General features: G+C 33.2%; 1 protein-coding gene across 1 annotated transcript; it reads right to left on the bottom strand.

Annotated features, from left to right (window-relative positions):
* Window positions 1-1,650: 1,650 nt before the first annotated feature.
* On the bottom strand, window positions 1,651-4,981 carry LOC116133463 (probable disease resistance protein At4g27220). Its single transcript, XM_031419169.1, has 2 exons — window positions 2,168-4,981; window positions 1,651-2,067 (listed from the first exon to the last, which is right to left on the bottom strand). The coding sequence occupies exons 1-2, from the start codon at window positions 4,979-4,981 to the stop codon at window positions 1,651-1,653; spliced, it is 3,231 nt and encodes a 1,076-aa protein (XP_031275029.1).
* Window positions 4,982-16,552: the final 11,571 nt, after the last annotated feature.

The following is a 16,552-nucleotide window of genomic DNA, read 5'->3' as shown; positions in this document are numbered from 1 at the left end:
CTAGTTATCGAAGAAGATAATAGCTCTTGCACGTCATGATTTTGGAACTGTCGTTGTATTCTTACTCATTTTTAAATAATAAAATAATGACAATAAAAATATTAGTGATGATGGTCATATATATATATATATATATATATATATAATCATATTAATAGCAACAATGCAAAAGAAGAACAAGCAAAAATATTCATTCATCAATTAATTCATGAGTCAGGTTTTTAAATTTAGAAGAAAGTTGCAATTTTGTTTATAACCATTTAACTTTCCAATTAATTATAGTAATTATATGTTTTAAATAAATATAACTCTGACATTCTAATTATAAACTACTTTAAAGTACAAAAATTATATAAATTAACATAAATAGATATTCAAGTAGCTAAATCAATCATTTATGTCTTACTCTGAAACATGACTAGTGGGTTACTATAAATTCATTCTTGATTTAAAGAGAAAAATGAAATAATAACAAAAAGAAAGAAATTTCATAAATTAACCTTAATGATTATGTTGCATTTTTAAGTTGCAATAGACGAAGTCATACCTTTTCAAACGAAAACAGGGCAGGTTGGCTCTCACCATCTGAAGCATATAATTTTGTCTTTCCACAGTTATACACAACCAACTGTTTAAGCATTGGCCACTCTATTGTATGCAACCCCAGGTAGAAATGTATGAGTTTTGGTAAATTATTAAGTCTGAGGAAGGTTAATTGGGGAAACAAAAAACTAGGGGCGTCATTTACTTCCTCCTTGGCAACAATTTCCTCCAACCCGCAAGAGGAAATCTCAAGCTCTTTAAGTTGCAAAAGACCGGTAGCTATGGAAACTGGGAACAGCCTTTTCATACACCAACAATTCTCAACAATTAATGTTTCTAGATTTTGAAAGGTAAGAAGTCCTTGAGTAGAATTAGAAGGAAAAGTAGTCATCAATTTTTCACAGAATTTGACTCTCACTTCTTTTAGTTTGGAAAAGGAATCTCCATAGAGTTGGTTGTGCCATATCAACTGCAAGTTATCCAAATGAAAGAGTATCATCTTTTCCAAGCTTGTAAAAGCAACCTACAAAAAAATCTGCTCATGTTAATGTTTTGGTAATGATAATGATACTAAAATAATATATAAGATAAAAACATATCAAACAAATTTTTGTCTCTCTTAAAAGAAAAAGAGAAAACAAAAGAATTTATAAGTGAATTTCTACTAATTATTTGCAGATAATGATGACATTAATAGCTATAAAGAATTTTAAAATTTTGAGGCCAATAGACAACATAAAATTTCAATTATAAGAAATAACTTTACCTTTTCGTTGAAGAGGGGATTTATATCAGTAATATGTTTTTCCAAGCTCACTTCGTCAGGTTCTTTTCTTAGCGTGTCTACACCAAAAGAGTTGTGGAAGAATGTCTTCAAATTAGAGCAACTCTCAATGTGAAGTTCATTCAAGGTGGGGAATTCAATTGAATTTCCGGTGCCAAATCTTGTGAGTTTTGGAAGACCCACAAGCTTTAGGTAGAATAGTTTTGGAAAACTCAAATCAATTATCTTATCTTCTCCTTCTAAGCCTTGTGAGTCAAAAATTACTGCTTCCATCAACTTACAGTCGCATATCACAAGCCTTTGGAGTTGCACGAGACTTTTGACTATAGAGGATGNAAGAATGTCTTCAAATTAGAGCAACTCTCAATGTGAAGTTTAATCAAGGTGGGAAATTCAACTGAATTTCCAGTGCCAAATCTTGTGAGTTTTGGAAGACCCACAAGCTTTAGGTAAAACAATTTAGGAAAACTCATATCAATTATCTTATCTTGTACTTCTAATACTTCTGAGTCCAATATCACTACTTCCATTGACTTACAGTTGCATATCACAAGCCTCTGGAGTTGCATAAAACTTTTGACCATAGAGGATGAAAACAAAAATTTAAGATCATTACAGTCCTCCACAATTAAACTTTTTAAGCATTTAAAAGAGGGAGACATTGATTGAGTTTGATCAACCCATATGTCCTCAATTTTAATTGACGACAGTTTCAAGTTCTCCAATCTTGGTAATACAATCTGCAAAAGCAAATCTCGCTCCATAAATAACTTAGAAAGTAATTACAAAACATCTTTCATATATGAAAAGAAAATAAAAGAAGAAAAAGAGAAAAAATACCTTCATGCCAAAACTTATGAATTGTGGTAGGCATTGTAGTACTAGGGAAAGCAATTGAGCGAACTCAAACTTACTATTCCTTTCATTTTCAACCATTAAGTCTACACTGCCTTCACCAAAAATCTCCTTTAGATTCTTACAATCAATGACTTCAATTTCTTGAAGTTGCGAAAACTTTTTATGCTTTGAGAACGAGAAGAGATGCTCCAACATATCACATTTTTCAACTTTCAAAATTCTTAGTTTGCTGAAAGACTCTGCATAGAGTTCGCCATCACATATCTTCTCTAATTTACTCAAATTATGAAGAAACAATGACTCTAACTTTGGGAAGACAGTTTTTCTAGGAACAACGTTAACAACACATAAGAGCTCATGACCATTTTGTACTTGAAGATGCTTTAATTGTGCAAAACCTTCCTCATCAAATTCATCAATAGCATTTTTAACACCATTCAATTCTAAATGGAGTTCTTCAGTTCTCTTCAACAAAATTTTGACTCGATGGATCAAGGAAATACTGTTGTTGAGCTTGATTTTCATCATTCTCGAGGTTTCACCACGAGTAGCATACCAGCTCCAATCCCACACATCTCCTATAAGTATTTTATATCTTTTCAACCTCTCTGAAAACAAGTCTTGTGGTATAATCTGGAGATCACCAACATGTATCTCTAGAGCAGTAAGGCAGGACAATTGCTTCAACTCAAGAACACTAGCATTCTTTCGTTCTTGATTGTTGATCAGCCCTTCAATCTCCCAATGAGAGAAACTATTGCCCATATATAGTTCTTCTAATCGGGAAAGGCTTGAAATGACATTTGGTGCAATTACTTTCAATTTTGAACAACTGGTCAAATCTAGCATCTTCAACCGAGTCAATTGTCCAATTTCTCCAGGCAACTTTTCTATGTCAGAATAAAGCAGGCTAAGAATTTCTAACTTCTTCAGCTCTCCAACTATGGCTATATCTTCTAGTAGGCACTGATCCAAACAGAGTGTTTGAAGGTTTTTTAGGCAGCAGAGTGAGGAAGGAAGTGGCCGGAAACGAATTCCAGTCAAATCCAAAACTTCAAGTTCTTTCATCCCTTGGAATAAGAGGTCTGGGATTTGTAGAGAGTGATTTCGGCTTAATAGATAAAACAACTTGAGTTTCGGATATTCCAAACTCTGAGGAAGCTCATCACCAATATCTCCATAGGGCAAAGTTATAGCAGTTGAAGTTTTGGGTATTTTTTCCTCCAGCACTTCTTTCAAATCACCAGCATTTTTAATAGTAAACTGAGGCGTGTCTTTATCTAAGTATGCAATTGATATAGCAACAGCCTGAATGATGTCATGCATTTTAACGGAATCATTGGTGATACCATCCAACAACAAAGATGAAGCTTTGAGATTATGGATCAACGTAATCAATCTATTTCTTCCATCTTCAACGGTACAAACATCTCGAAACAAATCCAAACCCATACTATATTTTAATAAGTCTTTAATGACTATACCACGACTTGCATTAAACAAACCACAGAGAAGAAATAGTGATTTTTCCTCACTTTCCAAAAAATTGTAGCTCAATTCTATAATTGAACCAATATTTTTAACGATTCCTTCAATGTGCCTGGGATTAGACCTTGTAAGTTGACGCAAGGCATCCTCCCAAATTGGAAGACTCTGACTTTTTAGAGCCTTTGCTACCGTTTCAATAGCAATCGGTAAACGTTCACATTTCCTGACCAGCTCTGCGGCTATAGTTCGAAAACCAGAAGTTTCAACAGAATCGCCCACAATCTTTCGAAACAAAGACCATGCTTCTTCATCCGATGGAAGATCAACCAAGAAGTTCTTTCGAATATTCATATGATTGCATAATACATGTTGAGCTCTAGACGTAAGCAATATCTTGTATCGCCTCTCATCATCTTTTCTATCTTTACAATCTCCTTTTCCTTGGCCAATCCCCCTATGAACATCTCCATAAGGAATTCCAACAGCATCCAAGTCAAGTTTGGCCCATATATCATCTAATATTACTAGAATCCTCTTCTCCCTCTTCAACCTGTCACGTAGCCGATGAGATCTTCCCGATACACTCTCGTCACGAAATGTTAGGCCTAATTGATCAGCAATTTCTCCTTGGATTATTTTAATGTCTGGTGTCTGTGTTACAGTAGTAATGACCACCTCATCAAATAACTTATCGTCCTTGGCCTGCCAAGCTACTTTTTTCACCAATGTAGTTTTGCCCACACCAGGCATCCCGTACACCCCAACCATGTCAACATTAGCATCCTTCAATGCTTCCATAATTTCCTGTAGAACTTTCTTCCGAGAATTAAAGGCCTCGTAGCCTCTAATATAAACGGATCCTGTCTTCTGTATTGGAGGACGGTAGGAAACACTACTGAAGTTCCCCTTTCCCGAGAGATACTCACCACCTGGTAACGCTTTTGCTGCCTTCTTGCCAAGCATGTAACGCTGAATCAAATTAGGACACAACCCTATGAAACAACGCTTCTTTGCTTTATCTTCACCACCAGTTATGGGTTTTACAACCCCTTCAGTGAACTCATTTACTCTTTCAAGCCATAGCTCCACTTCCTTTTCAATTGATTCCCCTCGTCTTTTAGCTTCATCAACTTGATGTTCCACCCTCTCTCTTGCATTTCCCAGATCCACAACTCGATTCTTGAGATCATCAATGTAGCTCTGGTACTTAAACAAATAAGATATATGCTGCCCAATGGAATCAAACGCTGACTCGGCAGCTTTTGATGCAACGCCAGAAACTGTAGCGCTACCTAGTTCAGCAGCCATTGCTCTTTTTTTTTTTTTTTTTGGGTTGCAACGAAGCGAATCCGAACCCGAGTCACCAAAGACAACAAAATTTAAGGTAGACAATCAACAAAGCCTTGTTGAATAAGCAGTGTTTGAAACAAAAAAAAGAGTTTTGTCCTGGCCGGTCTTTCAAAGATATGAATATTTAGAATAAGAAGAAAAAGAAACAAGATTGAGAAATAATTAGAAAATTGACACAAACAAAAGGAAATTTTTGATTAATTTTCAATACTAGAAAAATAATTATGAACCCAGATAAATTTCGTTTTCAACACAATAAATTAAGACGATCTATACATCAAACAAGTTTTTTTTTGGTGGGATTCTGAAAAAAAAAAAGATTTATTTTTGAAGAGCTATAAAATATTTGCAAAAGTAAAATATATTCAAGAAAAATAGCGCTGAACAAAGCAAATAAAATATGCAAAATAAAAACTAATAAGATAATTAACAAAAACTTTGGAAAAAGAAAATCTCAACAAAACTTAAAATTGCAAAGGAACACTAACAAAATGACAAAGCAGGGGAAATAAGGAAAAACCCTAAAGAAAGAAAAATGACAAGAAGAAATTAAGATACCGTGTTGAGGTTCAGAAGCAAGGCAAAGGTGCTCAAGGAAGGAACCAAACGAAAAGTTCTGTGGTAGCTGTGAATGATGATATGATGTAAGAATAAGCCACTGATGTAGACTTCAACAATGTTGCATGTAAATGACAGCCGTCGATTAGTTTTCATATTCGACTAGTATCATCTGTTAAGTGCTTAGTTCTAACTTACTTCAGTATTTTGTTTACTCTTCAGGTATGTTTAGAGAAGACAATTGGCATAAGGACTTACAAGTTTAAATTTTTTTTTGTTTCAGTCTTTTATTTTATGTTCCAAATCTATATACTGAACCTATGTGGTAATTGATTTGATATATCTCTCCCTAAGATGACGAGATAATTAAAATAATTTGACAAAGCAATTGTCACATGAGATAAACAAAGTTAGTATCATACATAAGTTGGTATGTATAACATTAATTCCCATATTAATGATAATAAATAATATTTTTCTTCCATATGTTCATTAATATATATAATGCGTTTTTTAAACAATATTATATCATAAAATTGTTATAATAGTAGTGAAATTAACATATACTGTATATACAACTAGACCATCTTTTATATTATCTTAGTATGATAATTGATAATTATGGATAAGAGAATTACAACGTACTGAGTATATTATTTAGGACAGGAATTTTTTCTTTCAAATCATTCTTTCTTTCTTAAAAATACAAATTAATGTATAAAATATAAAAACAAAACAAAAAATATATACCACATATTTATATTGATATTTAACAATAATATTTGCTTGAATTAAAATTATTATATATAAAAAAAAAAATGCTTTCATATATTGATTGTTGGAAAACTAGCAAAAAACAAAAGCTAACAAATTTTGAATGTAGATTTGATTGTATCCATTTTGAATTATATTATTGAGGAGACTATTCCTATTATTGCTTTCAACATAAAGCAAAGTAAATAAGATAATAAATAAACTCTTACAACTGATTAAACTTTTACAAAGAATTATCTTTAATAAAGTTAGCACTTTATTTTATTCACAAGAAAAGAAAAGAATATTGTCTGCTGCTTTTGTTAGAATATTTGGCTCCACCAATGCAATAATTCTACACGGAATGAAATTTAAAGAACCAAATTCTATTCTCTCACCATTTTAAATCACTTTTTATCAAATCGCTTTTTATCAAATCACTTTTTATCAAATCACTTTTTATTCCCACGCCAAAACTTTTCTCAAAGAGGAAGATTGCTGTAAAGGAAACAATTAGTGTACATTTGTTCTAGAAACTTGATTAATCTGATGAGATTGGTAGATTATTACTTGAAAAAATTGTCTCTATTTAACTCGAAATATGTATGACCTTGTTCTTCTCATGTGAAATCATAATGGATTAAACACATGAATTTAATTTCAGATACTAATTAATTTTCAAGTTGATTATAAAATAATAAATTTTATAAAAGAATTTGAAAATTAAATTATTTTTAAAGTTAATTGTTTAGAAGGACAATGGCTATTATATCCATGTATAATATTTCAGATTACAAAATAACTTTGTATTAAAAATTAATTAATTAAATCAATTAGTAAACATTCTTTTTAAAGAATCAAAAATTTGCAACAACTGCCAACACCGACAATGACACATCCGGTGATACTGTTGAGGCCGCCAAGATCAGCATGAGACAATCAACATGACCTCCATGGAATTTCCATGATTCGTGCCGGTTATTAACTGTATATGGAAGATGAATATCATACACCACGTAGGGTTAAAACACATATTATAAATGCACTTGTTAATTATATATCCAGGAGTGAAGTAAGTCCTTCGACAAATATTACTCTAAACATGTTTCAAGGCCTATACTTTAGAAATGATCTTAAGTGATAAACTTTATTTAACTCTAATGTTAAACAACAATAACTGTTTATTGTCTGAAATGTTATTTTTTATTAGTTATAATACCCAATTTAGAGATATAATCCCTTAACGTTAAGTTTAGTGACAATTTAATTAATTAATTAACGCGGTGTGACACGAAGTGGAAACTAAGGCACCTCCATCATTCAACTTTAATAAAATTCCAGTTCCATCATTGCAAAAATCTATCCCAAATGAAAGGTAAAGAGCTAAAATCTTCCTTAGAACTCTTTTATCATATGGTCGAAGAATACTAAAAATAACTTTAAACTGCAATACAAATGATAATTTTACTAATTGCCTGACTTTAAAAACTCCCAGACTACTTTAATATTTACTATGAGTAATATAAGTGAAAGCTTGAACATTCTTCCTATGCCTTGCAAAATTTTATTATCTCCCAACTTTAAAACATAAATACCCTCCAGGTTTAGTGTAAGTAACAATTAGACTTAGGGATTATATTACAAACCCAACCGGTACAATATAGAGACATTTTCATCCAATAACTGTTGTTAATTTAATCCATTAGATAGAAAGGTAAAGTTGAAAATGCGCTAAAATTTAATTAGATTACAAAAAAAAATACAAAAGAGTATATTTTTGGTATCACATAATATTACAATTGACCATGGGTAACAAAGGGACAACGTAAACATTTTTTGGATTTTTTATATTTATTGTATCTAATAAATGTTTTGTTTATTTTATTTATCATTAGATATGACATAATGATTTTTGTGTCTTTTTGTTAGATTTTGTATATTAGATAATGGGTTAGACTAACAATGGTTATTTTCTTTGATGAAAATATCAATATAATTTCACCACCTGAGAAATCAGAAAGATGAATGTGCAACCCGGGGGCGCTCTATTATTCAACCAAATTTCAAGACAACATCAGTGAAGATAGCAGAAACAAAGTCCCTCTTCATCTTCAGGAAATTAGAACCGCAGTGTATCTCAAAAAATGTATAACAGATTCCAGCTTGCATACGAAGAATGACCTCCATCTTTCCTTAGAACCCTGCATATTCTGCAATCATAAACATAGCATATTGAATTCATAAAATAGAAGAAACAAGATTCAAGCATTCTAAACATCAACTCATCAGTCATCAGCATGACTGATTAGCAATCTCTCCAAACTAGGGAGTCTTGCCTGAAAAATTCAATTACAATTACAATAACGAGATACCCATTATTAGTTACCTGAAAAATAATAATGTGGGCAAACTGGTATCAGCAAAGTACCAGCTACAGAGTAATTAACCTCCGGAGAAGCAAAGAGAACAATCAACTTAAAGAATCTTTTGACGAAAGCTTCAACAACGGGAAGTACGTTCCTTTAACTTCAAGATCAGTACTGAGCATTGGCAATAGCAATATGTTAATGTACTCTATTTCCATGCTCTTCACTGACTCCGTCACTAACTGCGTATCTTTAATCTAAGAACCCATTAAAAATCGGAATAAAATCAACGCAACAGGACCCAGAAAGCTTATATAGGAAATGGGAAAAAGGTTAGAGGAGACCAAAGTAGGAATAATTCCTCTGCATCTTGAATTCGAACTTTAAGCTCTTCAATAATGAATTCATCCTACCTTTTTCTTGACTGTTTTCTTTAGAAAAATTCATGGCTTCAGTACAAGATTGCTCCAAGGCTACTATATCAGGCTCTTAATCATATAGTAAATTAAAATAGTCCTTCCTGACATTAACCAATCTGCACATCTGAATAGTGTTTCTAATGGTATAAAAACTGTAATCCCCCAGCAAAATAATATGAGTTCTAGCTATAGAACTTGAGAATGAATTGAATAGAACTTCAAGTTACAATAATAAAATTGCCAATACTTTTAACCAGCTGTCAGATAAAGAGAGTTCGCTAGCTGTGGGCAAAAATTGACATTGATGAACTAACAAGAAAAATCGTCTCATATGTTTTTACAAGTAAACAAATATTCGAGTTGAATCTCCTGCAAAAGAGGACAATTACCAGCAAAGAGAAAACAAATAAGTAAACAAGTCTCTAAATCTTAAAACAAACATCAGAAAAACTAAATGAATAAAGTTCACACAAAAATATACTGAGTTTCCTGTATTTGAGATTCACCAATAGACTATTTTTTCAATCAAAGCACATAAATAACTTTTCATTCATTCTGCACATAAAATCAAAAGAAATTTTTGAACTCAATTAGCCAAATTCTGATATTTTGTAATCTTTTTTATACAAAATTTCCTTATATACCTCAATACAATAACCCTATTTCAATTTCCCCTCTAGAATGCGCCATTCTCCACCTCCAGCTCCGAACAAGCTGACGGTTACCTCTTCGCCGAAGGTGTGTTTTAATCATCTCAATTTACTTATATTTACTTCAATATCACTTGTATAGCTTTGACGTGTTGTGTATAATGCTTGGGTGCTTGATTTAATTAAAATTCTTGTCTGTATGTTGGTGTACTGTATTTTGTTGTGTTGATTAGTGTTATGGGTTCATGATTTCTTGGGTTTGTTAATTTGCTTGAAAATGGCTATCATGTGTTTGAAAAAAATTCCCCAATGAGAAACACACCCATACATTGTGTAACATTCCCACAATTTTTAACCCATACACTCAATGAGTAACTTTTCCGCCGGACAATCCTGAAAACAAAAGGCAGGACCCTCGCAGCCTAATGAAACAACTTCCTTAAAAGCACAAGTGAGGAGTATTTCAAAAAGATTGTGAGTAAATGCCTTAGGGTTTTGTTTTAAATTTCTTATATTAGTGGAAACCTCTTTTCTGGGATTTCTCTATTGCCATTTTTGTATTTTTATTCATGTACGTTGGTACTGCCGTGCAACACATGATGTACGGTTTTGGCAATGATCCTAATGTAAGTAATGGTAACTGTCTTTCAGCTTTTTTTCCCCCTTATCAACAGGATTGGGACACTGAATTGTGTTGTTGAGAAATTTCAAATATAATGATTTTGCTGTTATGCATGGAGCGGTATTTGCTAATTGATGAATATGTTATCTCCTCATTTTATTTTTTATTCATGTGGATATCTTCCAACCATAACTTTAACTGTAAGCTCTATTATCAGCCTTTATCATACCTAAATTAGCTCATTTCCTTGCATGCCCTAATTTTCATGTGAAATTACTCTGATGTTTAGATTCAGCTAATTTTTTGTTTCCAAAAGCATTGGACTAGCTTTAGTAAACCGGGGACATTTCTCTCTCTCTCTCTCTTAGAATTACTTTTCTTCTTCATTCCATAAAATTACAAGTTGCTTTGATTGCTATGGTTACTTGTTCATTCGGGTCACTTCTTGTTCATTTTGTTGACTCTAGCCAGTTGGTTTTGGGGTATTTTGTGAATTTGGTAAGATAAACCCAGAAAAGAGTTAGCAAGAATCTTGACATACTTTTTGAAGTTTGCTTCAAAATAATTTTCAAATTGTTTGCAGTGTTTATTACCTGTTTTAAGTGGCCTGTAGCTAAAACTTTTTGCAGTCATCATAATCCAGAAACAAAATAATCTTTTTCATGCCTCCTGAACATGTCCTGCAAATACATACCTGCATGCATACACATATATTATCTGATGGTTTATATTCTCTCTCTGAACATATAGCAGCTTTTTAATGAATTGATGTATATATCACTTGAATGATAATTATATGCCATCATAATAATACATGCTTCATTAACATCTAGAGACCTTAGTCTCCATGTGGTCACATTTTACTTTTACATGATTCACATGGAACTGTTGTTATTTTGTTATTGGAATGTATAATGATATGCATTTTCCTCTTTTAAATTTCATGTCTAGTTTGATATATGTGTGAATTTCTTGTTTTGTTTCACTCAACCACTTCCAGAAACTTTGGCACTTGTGGAGGACATAGTTTTGGAATGTGTCACAGATTTGGTATGCGTTCTTTCTGATTAGTACGTATCTTTTTAATTTCTCTAATAAGATGGCATGGCAGGTGTGATAGCTATGCATGCCACTTTTTCTACAGGTAGATAAAGCAGAGGATATTGGTTCAAAAAGGGAAAAGTTATCAGTTGAGGATATTGTATATTTAATTAGAAATGTATCTTTCATGAGAGCTTGTTTAGTTCACCTTGTTGTTAATGGAAACTTCAATGCACCTTTATAAATAAACTTTCTTTGAATAAAAAAATCTCCATTGTTCTTCCACCGAATGTCTGTTTATTCTATACCGTAAAAGTATCTTAGCACAATGATTAAATTATTATCTGGAAAGATTTTAGTATGAGATATTTCCTTGGCTTTTGTTGGAAATGGGAGGTGGTACAATGAAATTGTCTTTTTCTTGCTTTTTAATTTGAGGAAGTTTGGTGCTTTAGAGCTATACTTTTTTTGGTTGTATTGAAATATTGGTTGAAATTTTATTGATCGAGCCGGCAGGATTTGCCAAAACTTAAATCCCTAAAACAAGCAAGGAAAACTTTCGTCGTAAGAGGCCACCAAAAAAGTTGCATAGCATTATCTTCTGAATGACATTCATGCAACAGTTTGTTTCATTTCCAGATGGTTTTCTTTCCATCATAAGCAAAAGGGATAAAAGACAATGATGGTCGTGCTAATATAGTTCACAAGTTCATCTACGATCCATAGGAGTAAGAACAATCTAAACTCTCCTTGAACTAAAATCATATGGCTTTGCATATTGCAATTTAAGTAATTCCGTTATTGGCCTCTGCTTTCATAATAGAGCTCACCATACTGCAGAAAAATGTATTTCTATTTTATTAAGTTAGACTCTTTAGACACTCAGCAGATATCTACTTTCTTTTAATTAGAAGATTATGATGTGGAAGGCAATGATACATTCTGCCAGGGGGAGCCTTAATTAGAAGACTATGTTTGATCTTGAATGATAATGTCTGGAGTTATTTGTGGTAAGAGAAGTCGGCATAATTGTTGCATTGTAGTTTAACCTTAATTGTTGGATTCTACAGTTGAAATTTTTTGAAGGTTTCTGCTATTGCTTTATGAATTTTTCTGAATGGTGTTGGTGGTTAAATATTGAAATTTTGGCTACTCAGAGTTATGGAATGTTTGTGAAATTGTGTTGAAATGAGTGTCTAATATTTCATGCTACTGATGTGGAGACTAGAAGGAAGGTGTGATTTGAGAGGTATACTGATAGAAACCCTCCTAGTACTCAACCAAACCAATGAAATAGTAGCAACCAACAACCATGAAACAAGAAAAGGATAGATGTCTATATTGATATTCAACAAACAGATAACAACAGCAACACAAGATAACTGACACGACCCGCCTCAACCCTCCTTACCCCATAAGCTCCGGGCGCACCTATGAGACTCGGGCGGCCGAGACGTGCCGTGTGGGAATCTAAAAACCTGTATTCTAAATACGTTTTTCATAAAAACATTCGCTTGGATTCGTTTTGAAAGCATAAACACATAAGATATATATATGTATACATTTGAAAATCTGAAAGCTAACTTGTACGTTCATAAAATCCAAAAACGGATGGAATCAGATATTCATATCTTTTATAATCAACACAGGGGATAAACATAAGGATAAAACATAATTCGGTAGCGATAACAAGCATGATATTTTTACACACATGATGAGTCGATGACGTAAGGGCCCAACCTCGAAAGGAATCACTCCTCAGCACGACTCTTCCTGTGAACCTGGGGAAAAGGGTCTAAAAAGGGGTGAGCTGAAATACTCAGTGAGTGGGGGATTGGGGAGAGTTTGNTTCCTCCAACAAATCCTTTGTCTTTGTCTTCTTTTACACTTTCATCCTACGTATATAACATTATACCTCAACATCTACTTCAAATTTTCAAATCACATCAAAACTAGGGTTTTTAATCCTTAACTTAAACCCTTCAACTTGAAGATCCAAGGCTCCTATCTTGTTCTCCTTGAAAAATTATGCAAAACTCCTTTAAAACTTAGAGAGAGAAAGCTTGTTTCATGGAAGATTTGAGAGAAAATAGAAGAAAGGTTGAAGAAATGCTCTCTCCCTTGGGTTGAACAAATTTCCTCTCATTTATAGGAAAATATTTCATTAATTTTCCAAAATTATGCTATTGGCCCAATTATTTTAATTTTATAACTCATACGTCCTTAATTCTTCATATAAGGGCATTTTGGTCATTTCGCACTAAACATAATTATTACTTAATTAATGCCATTAAATGCAATTAAGTCTACCCATCCTTGACTTTTTCAATGGTTATCCATAGACAAAATGACTATTTTGCCCCTAATACCTTTATGTGGATAATTGATTCATACCGTTCCAAATGAATTGACTATTTTGCCCTTAGTTAGATTTTATGGCTTTTAATATAAAATTAACATCTAAAGGACTATTTTGAGTTAGGAACATACCTTTGACATCTTGGGTATTACATTTCTTCCCCCCTTACAATAATTTCGTCCTCGAAATTATAGAAACAACTATGAGTATCAACTTCTCATATCTTGCTCCATTTCCCAAGTAGCTTCTTCTATCTTGTGATTCCTCCAAAACACTTTAACTAGTGGAATTTGCTTGTTTCTGAGTTTTTTTACCTTTCTATCAAGGATTTAAACTGGGCATTCCTCATAAGCCAAATTATCTTGTAATTCCACTTTCTCCATCTGAAGCACATGTGAAGGATAACTAACATACTTACTCAACAAAGAGACATGGAAAACATTATGGACTCTTTCCATGCTTATTGGTAGTGCAAGTCTATAAGCTACTTTGCCAACCCTTTCCAATACTTCAAAGGGTCCAATGTAACGTGGAGTGTGCTAGCCCTTCTTTCCATCTCATAATATGTTTATAAGACACGACTTTTACAAAAAATTTGTCGCCCAAGGTATAAGTCCAAGGTTCAAGTCGTGGGGGAGGTGTTTGCAAAGTGGAAAAAGACCACAAAGCAAAATAAAACTGTGAGTGACACGACCTGCCTCGACCCTCCCTACCCCATAAGCTCTGGGCGCACCTATGAGACTCGACCGGCCGAGATGTGCTGTGTGGGAATCTAAAAAACCTGTATTCTGAATACGTTTTTCATAAAAAAAATATTCGCCTAGATTTGTTTTGAAAGCATAAACACATAAGATATATATATGTATACATTTGAAAATTTGAAAGCTAACTTGTACGTTCATAAAATCCAAAAACGGATGGTATCATATATTCATATCTTTTATAATCAACACAGGAGATAAACATAAGGATAAAATATAATTCTGTAGCGGGAACAGGCATGACATCTTTACACACATGATGAGTCGATGACATGTGGCCCAACCTCGAGAGGAAACGCTCCTCAGCAGGACTCTTCCTGTGAACCTAGGGAAGGGTCTAAAAAGGGGTGAGCTGAAATACTCAGTGAGTGGGGGATTGGGGAGAGTTTGCAAAACATTCTTCAAACAATAGTCATGGCATGCAATAGTTCTTATGAAATCCTGAAAACAATATGATTCTATCAATGTGTTATGGAAGTAACTAAATCATTCCTGTATGCATGTATAACTCGTTTTCTAAAATTGTTCTAAGTACTATAATCTCATTTAAGTTGAAAACAAATCTTGAATTATAACTCATCATTAAATGCTTAAAATTCTCTTTCTGGAAACTTAAAACATAACTGTAAATACTTATGCTTCTAGGAACAATGTTTCCTATAAGTCATGCTGCAACCATCTATGTCATCACTCAAGAATGCATATGATTATGAAAATAATAACTCTACTAGTCATGCTGCAAACATCCAAACCATCATTCAATGAACACTCGTGACTCTCAAAACAAAATCTGGTAACTAAATTTATAACTATTGTGATGATATAAAATTGAAAACTGATTTTTCTGAAGCTATGCACTGATAACTGATTTTGGAATACTATAAACTTTATGCTGATAACTGAAATTTAAACTAGATACTATAGCTTTTACTAATACTGAAAACTATAAGCTGATATCTTATTTTGAAACTGTGGCTAATACTAAAGGCTCTCTTAATATTCTGAAAACTCATATTGAGACTATTGCTCATTGCAGATGCTAAAAACTAAATGTGATTTTGAACATTCTAAAATTGATTCTGATGTTAACAACATAAAACTCTCACCGCAACTAGTACCCTCGGGGAAATCTGTCTTACCTGGTGTGCGTCCCGCACGTAGGCAGAGCAAGGGATGTACCTGTCATACCCGACAAGATCTATCATCGCGCGGGCAGGGCCACTGAAACTGTCATACTTGGCAGACCACTCAATGCCCCAGGTGGAGCCAATAAAATTTGTCATACCTGGCAGACCACTCAATGCCCAGGCAGAGCCAATAAAATCTGTCATACCTGGCGGACCACTCAACGCCTAGGTAGAGCCAATAAAATCTGTCATACGCATGCGCAGAACCAAAATCTGAAACTATCATACTCGGCGAAATCCTGCATCACTCGGGCAGAGCCAAAAATCTGTATCTCTGGGGAACGGGTACTTTGTAGGGTGGTTTGAAAACCACTTTTATTCTTATATATAGTCTAAAATGCATTTCTTCATGAAAAATGCATTGAAAAATATAATATTTATGCCCAAGAGGGAAAATATAGATTTATGAACATGCCTCAAAACTGACAATTTAACCCAGATAAAAAAATTACTTTCAACATCACATTACCATAGCATATGTCAGACACTAATCATAAGATATATACCACATTTCATATAAAAGCAAATCATGCCAAAACGTATGAAATTCCATGCAAAATGGGGGTAGAATACAAGTTTTAAAACATACTTTCAAAACTAACAGAATGCACCCCTTTTTTTTTTTTTTTTTAACCAAGAAACCATTTACCAACATCACGAACCTCAACCCGTATACAATTCAACCAATTCTCTACTCTCAACAGCAACATTTTATTCATATAGCATGAATATATATAAATTCTATATACCAAACTTCATCAAAACATTTAAAATAAAATCACAAGTTAACATGCAAACATGGATTTAAGCTTT

This window comes from Pistacia vera, unplaced genomic scaffold (assembly GCF_008641045.1).
Source record: "Pistacia vera cultivar Batoury unplaced genomic scaffold, PisVer_v2 Contig27, whole genome shotgun sequence".
Classification (NCBI taxonomy): Eukaryota; Viridiplantae; Streptophyta; class Magnoliopsida; order Sapindales; family Anacardiaceae; genus Pistacia; species Pistacia vera.
The sequence above is the reverse complement of the archived record's forward strand: the minus strand, read 5'-3'. Positions and strand labels throughout refer to the sequence as shown.